At 37.7% G+C, this 21707-nt stretch overlaps 1 protein-coding gene across 6 annotated transcripts in view; it reads left to right on the forward strand.

Annotated features, from left to right (window-relative positions):
* ATP2C1 (ATPase secretory pathway Ca2+ transporting 1) overlaps positions 1-21707 on the forward strand; it is a 158367-nt gene that overhangs the window by 104962 nt on the left and 31698 nt on the right. For all 6 annotated transcript variants that reach the window (XM_066245113.1, XM_066245114.1, XM_066245112.1 and 3 more), the window contains 8 exons: positions 2107-2231; positions 3822-3919; positions 6610-6705; positions 6795-6884; positions 9030-9134; positions 12138-12294; positions 16750-16920; positions 17993-18090. In XM_066245113.1, coding sequence (XP_066101210.1) covers positions 2107-2231; positions 3822-3919; positions 6610-6705; positions 6795-6884; positions 9030-9134; positions 12138-12294; positions 16750-16920; positions 17993-18090 — 940 coding nt within the window. The remainder of the gene's footprint in view (positions 1-2106; positions 2232-3821; positions 3920-6609; positions 6706-6794; positions 6885-9029; positions 9135-12137; positions 12295-16749; positions 16921-17992; positions 18091-21707) is intronic.

Below are 21707 nucleotides of genomic sequence, written 5' to 3' on the forward strand. Positions count from 1 at the left end.
ACTGTAGGCTCTAATGATGAGGGTGAAATTGAAATTTCCACACTGACTCCTTGGACAATAATCTAGATTTTCTCAGACTCCTGAATTTATAAACAGTTTATTTTTAAAGACAAAAAGGGAAGGACAAGTGTCTGCTTCCTGTTAGTCATTTTACAGCAAGGGATTCATCATGCAGTTTTCCAGCAAGAACCTGGAGCACCCCTTTTTGCTGAAAGGTTGAATGACAGTATCCTTTCGTCTTTTATGATATTTGTGTACCAACATGCACTTCATACCATTTAGAAATGGAGAAATGCTGAAGGCCGGTATGAATCAAAGGTGATAAGAAATAGCATAGAAATACTTCATTGGATTCACTATTGTAATTGGTGTTTATAAATCTTGAAATGAAAATGTTTAGCAGATATGTTATAAAGAAGATGACTGTTCTCTGTTTAACAAAGTAATAAACCATCAGCATTTTTAGAAGTATTGCATCTGAAGAAACAAATTGCAAAAAGAGGACCCAGAATTGATAAGCCTATAACCTCTTAGAAATGTTTTTTGAATTTGAAATCAGTTTATAAGGTGAATATTTGCCAGGATCATTTATGACAGTTGATGAGCAGTCAGTTGCATCTAAAGAATATTGGCCATTTCATATATATGTACCTTCAAATTGAGGAATATAGTTAAAATTCAAGTGAAATTTTCCACAATGCATTTTATTCCTCTTCAAATTATTTATAAAAATGACAAATATAAAAACGTGAATAAGTTCATTGGATCTAGATGTGAACGATGATGCCTAGTTTTCCTTATGTAGTGAGGGTTAATGAGAAGATAAGAAAAAAGGATCCTATTTGAACTTAAAATACATAGTTAAAAGAGAGAAGGAATTTCATATTAGTGATAGCACATATTTCTTGGCTCTTTAGTGTACACTATTTAGGTGGAGATATTGTAAATGTCATTTGTTTTCAATTTTAGAATCAACCTGTAAACAAAACAAAAGTTAATTATACGTAGTTGTAGAACAAAATGCTGATGATATCAAGTTAGATCATGCAAAAACCATAGGTATAGAGATTAGGTAGAAGCAGAGGAGGGAAACGTTAGAGTGAATAGAAGTGCATATGTCCTTAACTGTAGTGGAGTCAGGAGATAGTACTTGAAATGGGATAAAAAAATTAGAGGTTTAATTCTTTTTATATTACAGGGAAACTGAAGTAAGTAATTTTTATTGTTATGATAAAATACATATACCTCAAAATTTACTATTTAAAAATATACAATGTGCTCCCTTCTTGTCTGTCTATCCCTATCTGTTCCTCTCTCTGTCTCTTGCTTAAAAAAATGTACAGTGTGATTAAGTACTTTCATAATTTTGTACAACCATCATTACTGTCTAGTGTCAGAACTTTTTTGTTGTCCTGTGAAAATCCTGAGTTCATTAAGTAAACAATCCCCATTTTTCTGTCTCCCTAGCCCTTGACTACCACTAAACTGCTTTTCATCTCTATTGATTTGCTGAATCTTGATATTTTATGTAAATGGGATCATATGTGTCATTTTGTGTCTGGCTTCTTTCTCTTAACAATGTTTTTAAGGTCCATCCATGTTGAGCATGTATTGGTACTTCATGCCTTTGTGTGGCTGAATAATACTCCATTGTATGAATATACCGTACTTTGCCATTTATCATTTGGATGGACATTTTGGCTGTTTCTCCCTGTTGGCTTATTGTGAACAGTGTTGCTGCTGTGAACACTCATGTATAAGTTTTGTTTGAACATCTGTTACTATTATCTATATATGTAGACGAGGAAACTAAACTACAAAGATGGAGTAATAATAGCTTAAGGTTACACAGGTAAAGATCAGTGAAGCTAGGGGTACGAATGTAAGCAATCTTATGTCAAACTATATTTTTTTACTGCTTAACCTGATATCTAATAGGTGTCCAGTAAATGTTAACTTGACCTTCCTTGTGAGGCCATTTTTAGGTGTTGACAGTATTAATTTTGCATTTTCTTTTAACCACTTTTTAAAATAATGGACAATTGAAATTACTGCTGTGTTTTCTATTTAATTTAAACTTTAATACTGCATATACATTGGTTACAGTTTGGCTGTAGCAGCAATTCCTGAAGGTCTTCCCATTGTGGTCACAGTGACTCTAGCCCTTGGTGTTATGAGAATGGTGAAGAAAAGGGCCATTGTGAAAAAACTGCCTATAGTAGAAACCCTGGGTAAGTCTGGCATGAGCCTACTTGTGCAGTGATATGGTAGTTTATGCTAACAGTGAATTATTGTTGGGTTTTACATGGTTTTCATCGTGCTTGTGGTAATATATACATGGTTCCAACAACCAAAAAAGGTAATTAAAAATGTGTATCACTCACCTGACCAGGCAGTTGCGCAGTGGATAGAGCGTTGGACTGGAATGCAGAGGACCCAGGTTCGAGATACCGAGGTCGCCAGCTTGAGCGTGGGCTCATCTGGTTTGAGCAAAGCTCACCTGCTTGGACCCAAGGTCGTTGGCTTGAGCAAAGGGTTATTCGGTCTGCTGTAGCCCCACGGTCATGGCACATATGAGAAAGCAATCAATGAACAACTAAGGTGTCTCAATGAAAAACTGATGATTGCTGCTTCTCATTTCTCTCTGTTCCTGTCTGTCTGTCCCTATCTGTTGCTCTCTCAGACTCTCTCTGTCTCTGTAAAAAAAGAATGCATATCACTCAGGTGACTCAGAAATCTTTCTGCGTCATAGAATGTTCTAATTCTTTATTTTTTTTTTTTAGCAAGAGCGAGAGAGAGGGACAGACAGACAGGAAGGAAGAGAGATAAGCATCAACTTGTAGTTGCAGCACTTTAGTTGTTCATTGATTGCTTCTTCATATGTGCCTTGACCGTGGGGCTACAACTAAGCCATTGACCTCTACCTCAAGCTTTGGCTTCAAGCCAGCGACCTTTGGGCTCAAGCCAGTAACTATGGGGTCATGTCTGTGATCCCACGCTCAAGCCATTGACCCTGTGCTCGAGCAGGTGAGCCTGCGCTCAAGCCAGATGAACTTGTGCTTAAGCTGGAGACATCAAGGTTTCAAACCTGAGTCCTCAGTGTCTTAGGTTGACACTATCCACTGCGCCACCACCTGGTCAGTCTGGATGTCTAATTCCTAAGTTGTGTTTAAAAAAATACATATAACAAATGAATCCTTGGATTAAAATGAATAGAATTGATTTCTTTTGACATCTCGAGAAAGATAATTGATAATTATAGATCCTAAAATGTCATACTTAAGTAGAATTCACTGATAAGTACAGTAAATATACAATAATTATATTTCTATAATACAACTTTATATGTTAAATATGAAAATTGTGATAAATTTATGTATACTATAAAACTTACTTTTTTTAAATTTAGGAATCCAAAATTGTTGAATTTAACTTTTAGTTTGCATTTTATTATTGCAACAGCAAAATAACTTAAAATACTGATTAAAAACTTATATGGTTTACATTTAGGTACCCTTAAAACTTCCCAGAAAATATATTATATAAAATTATTACATAAAGCTAATATCAAGTGGCTTTGAAGAAATTCAACTGTAATTAAACAAGAAAAAGTCAATGTTCATCAGTATCTAATTTTTAGTTTTAATTTCAGGAATTATCCTACAATGAAGAAACATGATAAGTCACCAATCTAAAATTTTCGATGAGCTTTATTTGTACAAAATTCAGAAAACCAGGGCAGGTTTTCATAATCTTTTGTTTTCAGTGTAAATTTGTATTTCTTCTTTACTTTTGGTGACACATTCTGATTTGTTCTTTAGGCTGCTGTAATGTTATTTGTTCAGATAAAACTGGAACACTGACGAAAAATGAAATGACTGTTACTCTCATATTTACTTCAGATGGTCTACATGCTGAGGTATTTTATAGATTTTTGTTATTAATAGTAATTCTTTGTTAAGAAACAAGACTATATGACTTTGGGTGAGGGGTATGCAACATAATCAAATGTCAGAATAACCTGGAGATGTTTTCTCTGGACCTATGTACCCTGATTGATTAATGTCACCCCATTAAAATTAATATTGAAAAAAAAGAAACTTGGTGTTTAACATTTTTAACTGTTCCAGTGTCTTGCCTTCAAACTGGCTATACATTAGTTCACAGCAGAGCTTTCTCCTTCCCATGTGATTCTGCCAAGTCTTGCTGTCACTCCTGTTGGACAGTCCAGACACTGAATCCTGCTTGACACTTCTCTTTTAATCACCTTTGTACCCATCCATTACCAAACTCTTGGTGTCCTTGTTCTATGTGCAGCTTGAGGGATGAGCCAAATTTTGAGTATGTCACTCCCTAAATTCAGATGCTTCAGTGGCTTTCCATGTGACCAGGATCCGGAAGGGTGGCCTCTAAAGGCCCTCCATGTCATATCACTTATTTCCTCCTTCAGTCTTAAATGTTCCCCTTTGCTTTCTGTGCACCAAACATCCTGGCTTTATGGTTCTTTCCGTGTGACGAAAGTACTGCTGCATCAGGACCTTTGCTGCTGTTCTCCTTGCTTAGGACTGTCTTAATACCTCTTCATCCTTTGCACCTCACTTCCAACCTCACTTATTCAGAAAAGCTACCTACAAGAACTGGCTCTGTGTTACGTGTTTTGTAAAACTCCATACCTTTTAGTGTTTAGTCCAGGTAGAATTTTCTGTCCCTATTCCCATTTTACTGTAAGTTCTAATACTGCAAGAACTCTGTTGTCCAGCGCGGGGCCTGACTCATAGTAAATACTTGCTGAAAGAATCAATGAATGGGTGAACTACTTTATCTTAGAAATTACATATTGGCAGTCTCTTAGGAGTATGTCAGTGTATGTGCATTCGTTAATTTTGAAGCTGGGTGAGGACAAGTTCCAGTTTCACCTACTTGGCATAATTTCTGGCTGGAATGTTCATTAACACTACTTATGATGGGTACAGTATTTTAAAGTGTATTTATAGCCAATTCACTAAGTAAAGTAAGCACTAGACAGATTGACAGAATTTATAGTTGTTATTTTATTTCATTTAACATAGGCCTTAAAATGAAACTTGATATTTAGGGTGTTAAATTTGGTTAAGGATACGCAATGCTCTGTTACTGAATGTACAGTATTTTCTCTAGGTGGTTCAGAGGGAGTCTTTGGGGTTACTTGCGCTTATATGGTCTAGGTATGGAAGGTATAGGTTCTAGGTTTCTCTTGTGTTTTAAGAGCATAATTTTATATTCAAGCATTAACCATTTGTTAATTTGCTCTAAACTTTTATTTCTTTTGTGAAATTTAACTTTTGTTTATGCTTGTTTGTTCTAGCCCTATGGAATAGGTATTTGGCTTGTCTCAGCCTCTGATTTTTAAAGCTGGTGTGTAATATGCTGATAATACAGTTTGTAAGTGCTAGGATGAATCACTTAATGTCTCTGAGCCTGCATATTTACATAAAGAATTCTGCTTTTGTCTACCTTACAAGTTTGTCATGAATGTTCGATTGGTAATGGATTTGAATATTTGGGTGTTGTCATACGTTATATAATGTTTTATAAATTTAAGCTCACTTACGTATAGAGGTTTTCATGAGGTATATGTGTGTGTATATTATATAGCAGTGTTTTTCTTTTTTTTTTTTTCATTTTTCTGAAGCTGGAAACAGGGAGAGACAGTCAGACAGACTCCCGCATGCGCCCGACCGGGATCCACCCGGCACGCCCACCAGGGGCGGTGCTCTGCCCCCCAGGGGGCGATGCTCTGCCCATCCTGGGCGTCGCCATATTGCGACCAGAGCCACTCTAGCGCCTGAGGCAGAGGCCACAGAGCCATGCCCAGCGCCCGGGCCATCTTTGCTCCAATGGAGCCTTGGCTGCGGGAGGGGAAGAGAGAGACAGAGAGGAAAGCGCGGCAGAGGGGTGGAGAAGCAAATGGGCGCTTCTCCTATGTGCCCTGGCCGGGAATCGAACCCGGGTCCTCCGCACGCTAGGCCGACGCTCTACCGCTGAGCCAACCGGCCAGGGCCTATAGCAGTGTTTTTCAACTGTTTTTCAACCACTGGTCCATGGACCAGCCACCAGAAATTTTGTGTCAGTCCGCAAAAGAGTTAACCACCTTGATTTTGTATGAAGATTTTAGACCCAGTGATGTTAGTCGAACTCGCTATGCTCAGTGATTTATTTCTTAGTGGTCTCTGAAATAATTCTCCTATTTTCACTGTTCCCCAAGTGTAAAAAGGTTGAAAAACCACTGTTCTATAGGTTATTTTATGTAGAAGCAATATAGGAGTATATAATTGTATTAACAATTATGTTGTTTCTACTTATGGTATAATACTATATACTCTATTGTAATTATTAACTATTACAATTAATTATTAGTATAATTAACTAAAGGTTTATCATGGTAAAATTTGAATTTATATTACTTTATTAAATGTTCTTTTAGACAAATTTAATACTTTTTTATGTGTACCTGCTAACAATGTCATGATGTATGTAATGAAGTGAATACAACTCATCATAGATTTTGGTTTTCATAAGTATTGTCACTGTCTACTGGTTCTATTACTGACCTTACTTTATGTTCCTTAGGTTACTGGAGTTGGCTACAATCCATTTGGAGAAGTGATTGTTGATGGTGATGTTGTTCATGGATTCTATAACCCAGCTGTTAGCAGAATTGTTGAGGTTAATACTTCCTTCTCTAACAAGATGACTTTCTTTATAATGACTTAGGACACAGTGATGGGTTCATAGTTTGTGTGTATTTCTCTTAGGCGGGCTGTGTGTGCAATGATGCTGTGATTAGAAACAACACTCTAATGGGGAAGCCAACAGAAGGAGCCTTAATTGCTCTTGCTATGAAGGTATGTACCTAATCTCTCTTCTTTGATACAAAAGCATCACGCTTACAAGAGAATGTGAGGCAATGGATTTTCGGTTTTAGATATGTTGTTTTTATTGCCTTTTGGAAACCAGTTTTAGTCTTCCTGGAAATACAGTCTAGAGCTTTCTCAGTATATCTTTATCCCTTATATGCAGAAAATAAAGTAATGACCAATGATTGGTTTATCTAATAAAGAAATATTTCTGTCGTCCATAATATTTAGAGTTTTTGTGTGAAAAACCTCATGTGTTATTGCTGATAAAACTGCCTTTCAGATGAGTTAAAAGCAACATGCTAGTATCTCCATGTAAAGATATTAAAGACATCATGAGAAATCAGCTTTTCTTTTCCAGTCTTCCCTTTCCTTTCATTATCAATTTCTTAAAATGAGTCTAGAGTTAGAATTTGTGTTAGAGATGGGATGCTGTTCTCAGTGACCCTTTTATCTGTTTTAATTGATCCCTTCTCCTAAGTCCTACATTTGATTAAATGAGAAACCTAAAAATTCAATCTGTCATTCCCAAACAAAAATAAGATTCCTACTTTTAAGAGAAGTCTTAGACAACTTTAGACTTTTATGAAACAAGATACACCTCTAAATGAAGTTTCTTGAATTGAGATCCAGTATAGAAATGTTGAGTATTATAACATTCAATTTAAGAAAATGAAATCGGCCCCAGATCAGCAGATGGGGTTGGCAGGTGGATCCTGGTCAGGGCTTAAGCGGAGTCTATCTTCCTTCCTCTCACTTGGAAAGAGAAGAAGCAAAGAAAATTGGTATTTTTAGAACATGTGTATTTCCTTAACGGATAATAACATTTTGTTGTTATTTATTTTCCTTGTAACCAAAAAAATAGCATAGTATAGCTTTTTAAAAGGTACTCAAAAGTTGAATCTGTTAACAAGATAAATTGTGTTATGTAGTTAACTTTATCTCTTTGAGAGAGAAAGAATGTGAAATCAGTTCCTTATGGGTTGGGAGCCTCACATTTTAGGTAGGACATTAACGTTTATGTGTTTGGAACAAATAAAAGGCAGACAAGTTAGTAGAGAGTTAAGTCCTAAACATTGAGCCACACATAAGAACAGTGCAAATTCAGACTAGTGACCTGGGCTTTGAAGGATAGAAAGGGTTTAGAGTAGGTAAACTTGGGAAAGGGCAGGAGTAAAAACATAGAGAAATAAATAAGCATAGAGTGGATTGTGGCTTTTAAATTGGTTAACCTGGATGAAATGGAAGAAGTTTGAGTAACCCAGAGAATTATTAAATATGCTGTATAGTCAGTTTCTGGAGGACCTTTGAAAGCCAGGAAGAAGAGTCTCAACATATTTCAGTAGACAACAAAAAGCAATGAAGTACTTTTTTGTTTTGTTTTGTTTTTAGTTACTGATTTTAGAGAGGAAGGGAGAAAAAGGGAGCTAGAGAGGTAACATCGACTTGCTCTTCCACTTATTCATGCACTCTCTGGTTGACCCGTTTATGTTCCCTACCAGAGACTGAACCTGAAACCTTGGTGCACCTGGGACAATGCTCTGTCCAACCAACTAAGCTATCCGGCCAGGGCAAAAAGCAATGAACTCAGCTTTTGAGTAGTTAAAAATATTTTTGAATATTAGGGAAAAATGCAAAGGAGTATTGAGAGAGAGAACAGCTATATGACATTGGTAGTAGTCAGAATATTCAGTGATAGGATGAGGATGTCAGGAAGTAGGGTGGTAGCAACAGGCAAAATAGAGTTGAATCCCTAAGGAGTAAAGAATTGAATCCGAAATTTCTATTCATTATAAAAGTAAATGCTCATTGGTTGGGTACCTTTATTTAGTTGTTCGCTTCTTCCTTCCAGAATTTGAGTCAGTAGAGATCTTAATCTAGTCATTGTTGAAGATACAGTCTGTATACAGTTCAGATGGCATCTAAACATCCAGGCTTTCATGTTGCACATGTATGCTGTCATTCAGAGAAATACAGTGTATGTATAGTTGGAGCACTGCTGTTCTAACACCATTATTTGAAAACTAATCCGGGTATCTCTAGCTATCCTAGCTACAAATTATGACCCTTGTTCTTTGTTAAAGGAAAAAGTCACATGTTGGTGAGAATTAACTTTCTTTTTGTGTCATATAGATGGGTCTTGATGGACTTCAACAGGACTATATCAGAAAAGCTGAATATCCTTTTAGCTCTGAGCAAAAGTGGATGGCTGTTAAGTGTGTGCACAGAACACAGCAGGTATGCTTCCATTTAGTGAATACTTATTTTATCTTGTTTAACATAGATGACCATTTTTCATTTATTGTCCACCATTAGATTTAAACAATCATTGAGCATAACAAAGATCTGTAGCTTTAAAGTTTGTGTAATTCATAGGATATTCATCCCTGTTATTCTTGTATTCTTTCTGACTTCATGCATAGATATATCCAGTTTTGCTATGTGAGCAAACAGCTTACATGAGTGGGAGCCTGGTCTCAGTTTCCTAGAGCTAGTGAAGTCAGATTCTTTGAACACAAAATTTGTCCTTGACGACAGATTATTGTAAGTCTCTGCTGACTATTGTCTGTCTGTGTTCTTTCACTGAAGGAATGTCTTGTCCTCAGAACAAACAAACCCACATTATTTTGTGGATTAAATGTGTATAATTCATATTAGTCGATCCGGCTTACAAACTGGCAGAATAACATACACTGATAGTTCAGGCTACCTGAACTTGTGCCTGGGTGCTTTAGAAATTTTCATATAGTCTTTGTAATAAGAGTTCTTAGTTATGTGTGGTGTACAGTTATATCATTTATAGTTGCTTTTATCAACTTGATGCTTAAATTTACATTGCCCTTAAAATACGTGTTATTTTTACATTTTCTTTATAAGGAATTAATAATTGGTTATATTTTCATCCATGAGTAGACATTTTGAAACCAGTGACACTTCTGTAGACAGAAATGAGTGAGAGGATTTTCTCTCACCCACAATAAGTAGGAAGCGTGCTGGGTTTAAAAGAAAGGCCAAAGGTGGCCAACCTTGAGTTTCAGAAGTCTTCCAGGCACTCTAATTCATGAGGGAGAAAAAAAATTTCCTCTAATCTTTAAGAGTACTTTTATAAACTCTTGGGAAATGAGATATTAGGAAAGAAAACCATAAAAATGAAATACCTGATATTTCCAACCTTATAACAAAACTTTTAAAAATTGCATTAAGATAATTTTCAGCTGATGTCCCTTGACCATATGGTTATATAGCAGGAATACATGTACATATATGAGTATATTTGGAAGGTCTCTTTTTTTACATTTTATATACTGTCATGGTACTTAAAGATTCTGTGACTCATGGAAAGTTTCATGATTTGACTTCAGCAGTTTGTTTTTTTATATTTTTCTGAAGTAAGAAGCAGGAAGGTAGAGAGACAGACTCCTGCATGCGCCTGACCAGGATCCTCCCAGCATGTCCACTAGGGGGTGATTCTCTGCCCATCTGCGGCATTGCTCTGTTGCAACCGGAGCCATTCTAGTGCCCGAGGCAGAGGCCACAGAGCCATCCTCAGCACCCAGGCCAACTTTGCTCCAATGGAGCCTCGGCTGCGGGAGGGGAAGAGAGAGACAGAAAGGAGAGGGGGAAGAGTGGAGAAGCAGATGGGCGCTTCTGTGTGCCCTGGCCGGGAATCAAACTTGAGACTTCCACACGCCGGGCCAATGCTCTACCACTGAGCCAACTGGTCAGGGCTCAGCAGTTTTTTAATACAGCCTCATCCAAGCTTACACACTGGAAGCTGTATCTTGTATCAGTTGTGGAATAGGGATAAGGAGTGGTAGGATATAAATTTCTGTGATTGTTCTTCCCATATGCTAACTTGAAGAGTTTCTCTTACAAAACAAAACCAACCAGCCCTCCTGCCTGGGTCCAGCTCATGGGTCAGGCAGCAGTCACATCTTGGAATAGTCTCTCCTTCTCCGGGATAAACACATGGCCCATACTCAGGAAATATGAGGACACTTAGGGAGAATTCTAAAGGCTTCCAGAGGTTTTAGGGTGGGAGGTCAGGTGAGGGGGAGATTGTATATAGAGGTTTAGGAAGGTTAAAGTAACTTCTCTGGACTTCAAATGCAACACTGGATAGTGGAGGCTGGAAGATAATAGAGGAAAGCCTTCACATTGAGAGGAAATTCATTCTTGGATGAACTTACAAATGTGGGGATGGAATAAAAATATTTTCAGACATTCCAAATCCCAAACTGAATATCCCACACACCTTTTCTTAGAAAGGTACTGGTGGTTAAATTATTCCAAGATAAGACAGTAAACCAGAGAAAAGGAAGACACAGCACACAGTGAGTCCTAACCAGGACAGCAGTGAGGAGAATCCCAGGACAGAGTGAAGGGAAGTTCCTGGACACCAGTCAAGCAGCAGGTCCAGAAATCAGCCAGCTCAGAGTGGAAAAGGAACGGAAAATGCTACTGTGTACCTGCATGGAGGACTGGGGTGTGTGTGAGCTGTTCTAAAGACTGCCACTCGCTCAGCAGTGAGGAGTCATAAAGTAAACAGAATACTGACAAGTTTTGCTTTAACTATAATGATATGGAGAAGAGAAATAGGTAGTAGTTGGCCAAACTATCACCTGTCACAGTAGACATTGTAGGAAATTGAGAAGCAGAAAAATAACAGTACAAACATTTTAAAACATGGAGATAAATACCAAGGAAAACATCTATAGAGTTAATAATGGCTTGCCTTTTTAGGGTAGGACAGGAAGTGAGAAAATTTAGGCAAGGGACTGCAGTTTTTCCTTATTACTTTGCTCTGATAAAAAATAGAAAAAGTCGGATAATATCCATAATTATAAGGTAGTTGTGAGAATTAAATAAGATCACATATATACATATAATAACAGCCAACAGAAAACCTGAACTATTGCTTGGGCTGATGTTAGATCTCTTCTCTATTCCCGTTAAGTTTGAGCCTCTCTGCAAATCTTAGAGTGCCTAATCTGGGGTTTCTTGTAGCACTGCCTTTAGCCTGGAGGTGAGGATAGGGAGCAGATGCTGTTTTCTTTATAGGATGCAGAAAACCCCACATCTGAACTTTTAATCTCGAGTTCAAGTGCACTCAAAGCCTTAGGCTTGAGTAGCTTCCCTGGGGATTATGAGAAATGAGTGCCACTTGCATTTGGACTCCAGTGGCAGATATGTATAAGTTGAAATTACCTTGAATTTATTTGGTCCTTTTTTTCTTCTTAGGACAGACCAGAGATTTGTTTTATGAAGGGTGCTTATGAACAGGTGATTAAGTATTGTACCACATACCACAGCAAAGGGCAGACCTTGCCACTCGCCCAGCAGCAGAGAGATCTGTACCAACAAGAGAAGGCACGAATGGGCTCTGCAGGGCTCAGAGGTAAGACTGCATCAGCACATCCCCAAGGCTGGACGGGTGATGCTTTCTGTTAACTGCACATGAACTCATGCTGCACCTCTGAGCTGTCCAGCTCTCATCTGGGCCCCATAGAACCTTGCTGTTTCTGCAGTGTTATGTTTTAGTTGCCTAATTATCCCCAAAACATGGGAAAATGAGAATATAGTAAAATATGAAATTACTAGTTCTTACAGAACTGCAGTGGTCTCTGAGTAGTTGATAAAATTTTTATTTTAAACAAGTTTGTCTTATGAGAAGGAAGGTGGATAGAGGTAAAATTGATGTTACTCTTCTCTTATTTCATCACTTTGTCTTACTTGTTAATAGCTCTAACATATGTCATCAAATACCAAAATCTTAAGCCTCTCATTTGTCCTTTAAGCTGAGGTGATTGCTTACTTGCTCCTCATCTGCTTTCTCCTGACATTTGGCAGAGAGGTAAAGAAGTGCCCAGATGCTCCTGCTGTTTGTGCTGCTGACTAAACACGGTGGGGTGAGAGGGTCTGCTGTGCACATGCACACCAGGCCGCTTCTCCAGGACATCGTGTGTAGGAGTCAAGAAGCAGAGGTTGGGGCCATACTTGGTTTTTAACCTTCTGAATAGTCTCTGACTTGTGGGTAATATATATTTATATATACCTAAGTAGTCTCTCTCTCTCTCAAGGAAATTGGAAGCGTTAGCTTTCTTAATTTTATGGTTTTTACAAAACAGAAGTCAAGTACCACAATTCCTGAGAGGAAGGAACAAGTTATGTAAAATATCTTACTCATGGTTCACTTAAGCAAGGACTTCTGTGGGTATAAACCATTTGCATAGATTTATAAAGCTTTCTGATTTATAGGTTTAGAAAGGTACTCCTGTGGCTTTATTTGAGTGCAGAGTGTTGTTATTCTGAGTGGCCCACCAGCAAGAGGGTTTCAAAGTTGACTTGGGTTTGTTTAGAGACCCCGAAGAAGTCTGAAAGGGCTGGTATGTGCCTCTGGTTTTCCTTAGTTTCTGGAGCAGGGGTTTCCCACTTTTTAATTCTAACTCTTTTCATCTGTAGGACTGGGGAGGTTTGTGTATGTTTGGTTTGGTGTTGTAATATTGTGAGGTAGAGCAGAGTTGGTAGAGGAGAAAAGCTTTGTTTCATATGAGTTTGGAACATTCTGGTCATTTGTCTCTTGTCTTTTCCACTTCTTTGCTTGTTCTCCACTTTCCCCCTGAAATTGCCATAATGAAGGACAGAAAGATTTTAAATTTAACTTGATAGGTACTTATGTTGCATCTTATAAAACTTAAGTTTTTTAAAAGCACATATAGTTCATAATTTTTATTTATTTATTTATTTATTTATTTATTTATTTTGAAAGTCAGAGAGAGGGATAGATAAGGACAGACAGGAACGAAGAGAGATGAGAAGCATCAATCGTTAGTTTTTCGTTGTGCAATGCGACACCTTAGTTCAGCGGTTCTCAACCTGTGGGTCGTGACCCCGGCGGGGGTCGAGCTACCAAAACACAGGGGTCACCTAAAGCCATCAGAAAATACATATTTTATCCTAAAGCCATCGGAAATACATACTTTATTTAAAAATGTATAATAAATATGTAATTTCTGGAAAATACATATTTTATCCTAAAGCCATCAGAAATACATATTTTATTTAAAAATGTTTAATAAATATGTAATTTCTGATCGCTTTAGGTGACCCCTGAGTTTTGGTCGTTCGACCCCTGCCAGGGTCGCGACCCACAGATCGAGAACCGCTGCCTTAGTTCATTGATTGCTTTCTCATATGTGCCTTGACCACGGGCCTTCAGCAGACTGAGTAACCCCTTGCTCAAGCCAGTGACCTCGGGTCCAAGTTGGTGAGCTTTTTGTTCAAGCCAGATGAGCCTGTGCTCAAGCTGGCGACCTCGGGGTCCCGAACCTGGGTCCTTCCGCATCCCAGTCCAACGCTCTAGCCACTGCGCCACCGCCTGGTCAGGTACATAGTTCATAATTTGAAATTAGAGTATGTTTGTTTCTTTGATTTAGTTGGGACCCACCCCATGAAAAAGGTGCCACACAGTAGCAGTAGTTCTTCATCTGTTCTAAAGAAGCAAACAACTATCCCATATTAATCTCTGGCTTAATACCACCCTTCCATTGAGAGTGCCAAGAGCTGATGTCCCTTTTTGTGATTTGCTGGTACAAACTGATACTGTCCCCTTCTGTTACTATTTGCCTCTGTTCCAACATCAGGACTGTCAAGGTGAAGTCATATACCTAACTTTAGTGTTCACAAAAATTAGGGGATATTTCAAAATGAAAATGAAGTGATAAAATATCCCCTAATTTTTGTAAGCAGTATATATGGACCCCACATCTTCATATTTATAGGTATATGACTCTTACATTGGAAAAATAGAAGTTATTTGTCTCTAACCATGGTTTTCTAAATATATCTAATCTCCATACCTTCTACTTGAAAAAGAATGGCTACTTCCTGTGACCTTGCTATGACATTTCAATTTCTCCATGAGATACATGTTTAGTTTGTGTGCTTGTTTTGTGTGTTCTTTCTAAGTTCTTCAGTCTGATATCACAGGTAGAGACACCTCCCTTTGGCTCTTAAGGTAGTTATGAAGGTTCTAGAATTCTGAGAATAAGCTAAGGATATTTGGAAATAAACAGTACTTTATACTCCCATCTATTTTAGTGAGAGTGACAGACAGGAAGAAAGATGAGAAGCATCAACTTTTAATTGCAGCATTTTAGTTGTTCATTGATTACTTTCTCATATGTGCCTAGACCAGGGGCTCCAACCGAGCCAGTGACCTCTTGCTGAAGCCAGCAATCTTGGGCTCAAGCCAGCGACCTTGAGCTCAAGCTAGTGACCTTGGGCTTCAGGCAACTGACCATGGGGTCACATCTGTGACCCTATGCTCAAGCTGGCGACATCGGGGTTTTGAACCTGGGTCCTCAGCGCCCCAGGTTGATGCTCTACCACGCACTACCACCTGGTCAGGTGCCCAAGGATGACAGGAAGCTAACTATAAGTTATGATAGGGTGGCGATATTTATATACTCTTAGATTACCAGAGCTACAAATAAATACCTGTTAATATTCTGGAAAGAGTGAAGGAATCCAAACTACTGTTGATATTTGTGGTTTTATAATTATGTTACAGTTAACTTTACCTCCCAGGGTTTATCATGTATGAAATTGTTACATGTTATATCTAGTTAATTAATATAGCCATCTCTTTAAGCTGTTGAATTGTTACATAGACTATAAATTGGAAAGCTAAAGATACCATTAGAAGAAGCCACCTTTACCAGGTATCTATTTTAAAATTGACTTTTTTTTATTCAGTGAGAAGGAAGGGGGAGACAGACTCTCACTGTGCCCCAACCACAGTCCACCCAGCTAGCCCACTAGGGGGCGGTGCTCTGCCCATCTGGGGCTGCTGCTCCATTGCTTAGCAACTGAGCTGTTTAGGCAAAGCCATGGAGCCATCCTCAGCGTCCAAGGCCAACTTGCTCCAATCGAGCCATGGCTGCCGGGTGAGGAAAGGGGAGTAAGAGAAGGAGGGGTGGAGAAGCAGATGGGCACTTTCTTGTGTGCCCTGACCAGGAATCAAACCTGGGACATCCAGAAACCAGGCTGACACTCTACCACTGAGCCAACCGGCCAGTGCCAAAACTGACTTTTAAAGTTTAACAAACTTATAATTTCTCCAAATAATTAATTGTACTTTCTAAAGAGCCAGTAGTTTATGTTGAAAGGAGTTACATATGGTTATTATGTGAAAACATTCTTTATTTTCTCATTTGCCTTCTCATAACAGTTTTGTCTTATTCCTTTTAATTTTTAGTAGTTTAAAGCAGCCCCATATCTAGAACCATTCATCTGTATTGTCTTACCATGTAATAATTTTGGTTTTTAAAGATTATATGGCTCTGGCTGGTTTACTCAGCCCAGTGTGTGGATGTTCCAGGTTTGATTCCTGGTCAGGGCACACAGGAGAAGTGCCCATCTGCTTTTCCACCCCTCCCCTCTCGCTTCTCTCTTTCTCTCCTCCTCTCTCTACCTCTCTCTCTTCCCCTCCTACAGCCATGGCTTGATTGGAGCGAGTTGACCCTGGACACTGAGGATGGCTCTATGACCTCTGCTTCAGGCACTAAGAAGAGCTTGGTTGCTGAGCAATGGAGCAACACCCCAGATGGGCAGAGCATCACCCCATAGTGGGCTTGCCGGGTAGATCCCAGTTGGGGCTTATGCGAAGTCTCTGCCTCCCCTTCTCTCTCTGAATAAGGAAAATAAATAAATAAATATTATAATAACTGCAATGACATTATAATCTTAACTGATTTATTTGAATTGTTACCGTCTCCAGCTTTTGTCAAGTAAATTCTAATGTTTTTGTGACTCGCATTTTCTTTTTTGGATTTTATTATTATTTCCTAAGTTCTTGCTTTGGCTTCTGGTCCTGAACTGGGACAGCTGACATTTCTTGGCCTAGTGGGAATCATTGACCCTCCCAGAACTGGTGTGAAAGAAGCTGTGACAACACTCATCGCCTCAGGAGTGTCAATAAAAATGATCACCGGAGACTCACAAGAGACTGCGGTCGCAATCGGTATAGCCATGCTGCTTCCTCGTTTTTGATATTTTTTTAATTACTTCATTGCAAAGTTTTGTGAACCATTAGACATGAAATATGTTCGCATAATGTTGAGATTATATAAGTTGACTCTTTTGTTTGCTCATACTCTATATACAAGTGTGGGCCAAAACTTATTTTAGTTTGAAAATTAATACTATTTACTGAAAATACATAACTTAAGTCATTGTGAAATCACATATATTTTATTCACAAAAGGATAGTTGATTATTTTTAACCTCATAATCCACAGTGCTGATGGATAAAAGCACCATATCATGAATGTGAAACATGAAATTTAGTTTTTTCTTTCTGTTTGAGTATTTTCAAAGCAGACTTATACCTACTTTGAAAGAAAATAGCTATGTTTATGTTTCTGTTGTCTCATCATATATATGCCTATGTTGTTTGAATGCCATTTATGATTACCTTAACAAGTAAAGGGGGGAAAAATGGTCATGAAAGTTAATTTCCCAGAGTTGGTAAACTAATTCATACTGATAAGTTTAAGCAGTTTGCTAAAAGTCTGTTAATTCTGATTTTCTTAATATGGGGAAAGAGACAGGAGTTTTACACTTTATATTATCTAAGAAGAATGTCACTTAGAAACATAACGTGATTGGGAAGATTATACTTAGAATAACTTGTGACAGTTACTTTCATTTACAACTATATGATTACCACGGATATACTATAGTTTTACTTGGATTTGGATAATTAAAATGCATCATGATCTTCATTAAAATTGAGTGAATGAGCAGAACTTCATTGGCTTTGTTTCAGTTCTTAGGCTTGATGGATTAAGTTGTAAAAAGCCTTTAATCTTAAATTAAAAAAAATTAAAATAAAAGAGCCAAACAGAAAACTCCAGACTTTTAAATTCAGATAGGTTTGTCTTACCAGTAGTTTGTCTTGCGATCCCTTGATAAGGAGGCATTTTATACAAAAGAGAGTGGATAACAAGTTATATTAACTGAGCATTATGTTGACTAGCCTGTCAAACAGAACCAATTTGGTTAATTATGTTTTCTCTCCCGTTTCACTTTAGCTAGTCGTCTGGGATTGTATTCCAAAACCTCCCAGTCAGTCTCAGGAGAAGAAATAGATGCAATGGATGTCCAGCAGCTTTCACAGATACTACCAAAGGTAACTCAAGTCTTTTGGATTAAACAGTCTTATTCTAAGTGTTATCATTTCTACTGCTATGAAAATGAAACTGTCTGAGAACAGTGGGACATGACCACCAAAATTGTTGATCTAAATCATGAAATGAAATCTTGTCGTTGAAATCACTCTTATTGAGAGTATTTGTGATGTGCTCATTATGATTACCATTGCAAAATTATTAACTTAAGCAAGAACCAGATTTCTCCTGAGGAAGGAAGGTATTGTATAAATTAGCAGTGATTGTATTGTTTTTATAGAGTACAGAATAGAGAGAGAGACCATTACTTTATACTTCTTACCCTTTTGTTCTATTTTAATCGTAGCATAGGTATGTAATGCTTTTTTAAAAAATTTGAAATCTGATTTATATACAATAAAATTTTATCTTTTTTAATGCAATATTCTAATTTTTGACATTTTTTCTTATAACCACCACCACAGTCAAGATACAGAATAGTTTTATCATACTCCCAAATTCTCTTGTGCCTTTTTGTAATCAGCTCCTCCCTGTACTTCCAGGACATGGCGACCACTATCAGTTTTCTATCCCCATAGCTATGCTTTTTTCAGAATGCTCTAAAAATAAAACATGTAGTATGAGGCCTTTGAATCTGTTTCTTTCGCTTAGCACATGCTTTTGAGATTTATTTATGTTGATGTTTGTATGTGTGTATTGGTAGTTCTTGTTTTGTTTGCTGAATAGTATTACACTGCATGGGAATTTGTTACCTATTCACCAGTTTATTAATTGATTTTAGAGAAGAAGGAAGGAGGAGAGAGGGAAACATCAATTTGTTATTCTCCTTATTTATGCATTCATTGGTTGATTCTGGTGTGTTCTCTGACCAGGGATCAGACCCACATGTGAGCTACCCAGCCAGAGCCCCTATTCATCAGTTTCAAGACATTTGAATTATTTCCACTTTATTTATTTATTTATTTTATTTTTTCATTTTTCTGAAGCTGGAAACAGGGAGAGACAGTCAGACAGACTCCCGCATGTGCCCGACCGGGATCCACCCGGCATGCCCACCAGGGGGCGATGCTCTGCCCATCCTGGGCGTCGCCATGTTGTGACCAGAGCCACTCTAGCGCCTGAGGCAGAGGCCACAGAGCCATCCCCAGTGCCCGGGCCATCTTTGCTCCAATGGAGCCTTGGCTGCGGGAGGGGAAGAGAGAGACAGAGAGGAAAGCGGGCGGAGGGGTGGAGAAGCAAATGGGCGCTTCTCCTGTGTACCCTGGCCGGGAATCGAACCTGGGTCCTCCGCATGCTAGGCCGACGCTCTACCGCTGAGCCAACCGGCCAGGGCTATTTCCACTTTTTGTTGAGTATGAATAAGCTATAAATATTTGTGTATAAATTTTTGCATGAAAATCCATTTTTTTCTCAACTAAATACCTAAGAGTTGTTGCTGGGTCACATGCCTAATGTATGTTTATCTTTGTAAGACACTGCCGAGTTGCTTACAAGGTGACTTGATTCTTTTGCATTCCCATCAGCAATGTTTGAAAATTCTAACTGCTCTGCATTTTAACTAGCACATGGGATTGTCAGTTCCACTATTTCTGGTTCTGATAGATACATAGTGGTATCATGTTGTGGTTTTAATTTTCAGTTTCTTCACAAGCAGTGATACTGAGTATCTTTACATTTGCTCTTTTTTTGCCATTCATGTATCTTTTTTAGTGAAGTGTCTGCTCTGCCTATTTTTTAAAAATTATGTTTGTGTTCTTACTGAATTTTGAGTGCTCTTTTTCTGATATTTGCTATGAAATATTTTTCCCCGTCGGTGGCTTATCTTTTATTCTCTTTACATTTTGAAAAAGCAGAAGTTTTAAATTTTGACGAAGTACAATTTATCTTTCTTTTTCCTTTTATGGGTTGGTTATCTTTTGATGCTTTATCAAAAAATCGTTGCCGCCCTGGCCAGATAGCTGGGTTGGTTGGAGCATCTCCTGAAGTGCAGACGTTGCACTTCGATCCCCGGTCAGGGCACATATAGGAACAGATTGATGTTCCTGTCTCTCTCCCCCTTCCTCTCTCTCTTAAAATTAATTAATTAATTAATTTAAAAAATCTTTGCCTAACTCCACATCATAAAACATTCTTTTCCCTATGTTTTACTTCTAGAAGTCTTATATTTTTAGGTCTTACATTAAGGTATGTAATGCATTTTAAGTTAATTTTTGTCTTTGTGAGAAATGGCTTATGGTTCATTTTTTCTTTTTGCATATGGATGTTCATTTATTTCAGCACTATTTGTTGAAAAGATTGTCCTTGTTGAAATGCCTTTTTACCTTTGATTGTAATGCTTTTCTAACAAATGATTTATAGGGAATAAAGGTAGCTCCTGTCTCATACATAGTAACTTCTTTATAGCCATGTGTCCTGGTGTGAAATTAACTTATTATGTAGGGATGCTTTGTAGGGACTTTAAAAGCCTGATCTGTGAGTACACAAATCCCATAAAAAGGGCCCCATAAAAGGTAGGGAGCATTTTTGCATTCAAATTGTTGACAGTTTGAATTTCTTGTGCTCATTGTTTCTTGTCTGTTTATACCCATTACATATGTCCTTTAAAGTGAGTGCTTATGATTTGACATTTTATTAGACATTATCTACGAGCTATTGACAGTAATAAAATGTGCTACCTTCTATTTTACTTCACTTAATTTATAGTCACAACTATAAGTTATATATTTAGAACACTGAGTTTTCTTAAAGTATTTCCACATCTAATTTAAAGCTTTTCTTTCCATTATACTGTTTTCTGATTAGGAAATTTATTCTTTAGTTAGTATATATCATTGTGGAAAAACTGGAAAACCAAAAAAGTAAGAGCTGCAGAGCAAGCAGTCCCAATTTTCAGAAGTTGTGCACTCACAGAGCACCCAAGATAAAATAAGTTAACCCATGTTTCTTTTAAAAATGTGTTTAACAAAACCTGTGTTGTTTATGTGTGTTTAACAAAGCCTGGTTGGTACTTTAGAGTGTTATAAACCTGAACATATATTTAATAGAATTATGTTATTCTATTAATCAGCATTCTTGAAATCTTAGATACTATTATAATACATCTTTTTAATGTCTGCACAATGTTTTGCCTGGGTATAGAATGTGTGCATAACCACACAGCAAATATGTGGTTATATAACCATTTTCTTGTTGAAATGTGAGCTTCCATGTATTTTTTTTTTGTGTGTAAATAATACTTTAAGGGTAATAACAGTAGCAACCCATGTGCCAGGCAGTGCATATCTTACATATATTGCCTATTTACTCCTGATAGTTACCTAATAAAAGATGGGTAACTTCCATTTTTATCGTTGAGGAAATTGTTGCCCAGAGAAGTCTCAGAGCTGGTGAGTGGTGGCATTGACATTGGGACTGGAGCCCAGGTCCACGTGAATCCAGACTTCATTATTTGTTGCTTATTGAGTCATGAAATATTATTTTACATAAGACTTTGTGCCCAACACTGATTATCTCTGTAGAATAAATTCCTACAAGTGAAATGATTAGACCAATGGTCAACATATTTGTAAAGCTCTTAACATGTATTGATGAATTGCCCTCTGAAAAAGTTTTAGTTCCT

Source organism: Saccopteryx bilineata, chromosome 10, assembly GCF_036850765.1.
Source record: "Saccopteryx bilineata isolate mSacBil1 chromosome 10, mSacBil1_pri_phased_curated, whole genome shotgun sequence".
Lineage (NCBI taxonomy): Eukaryota > Metazoa > Chordata > Mammalia > Chiroptera > Emballonuridae > Saccopteryx > Saccopteryx bilineata.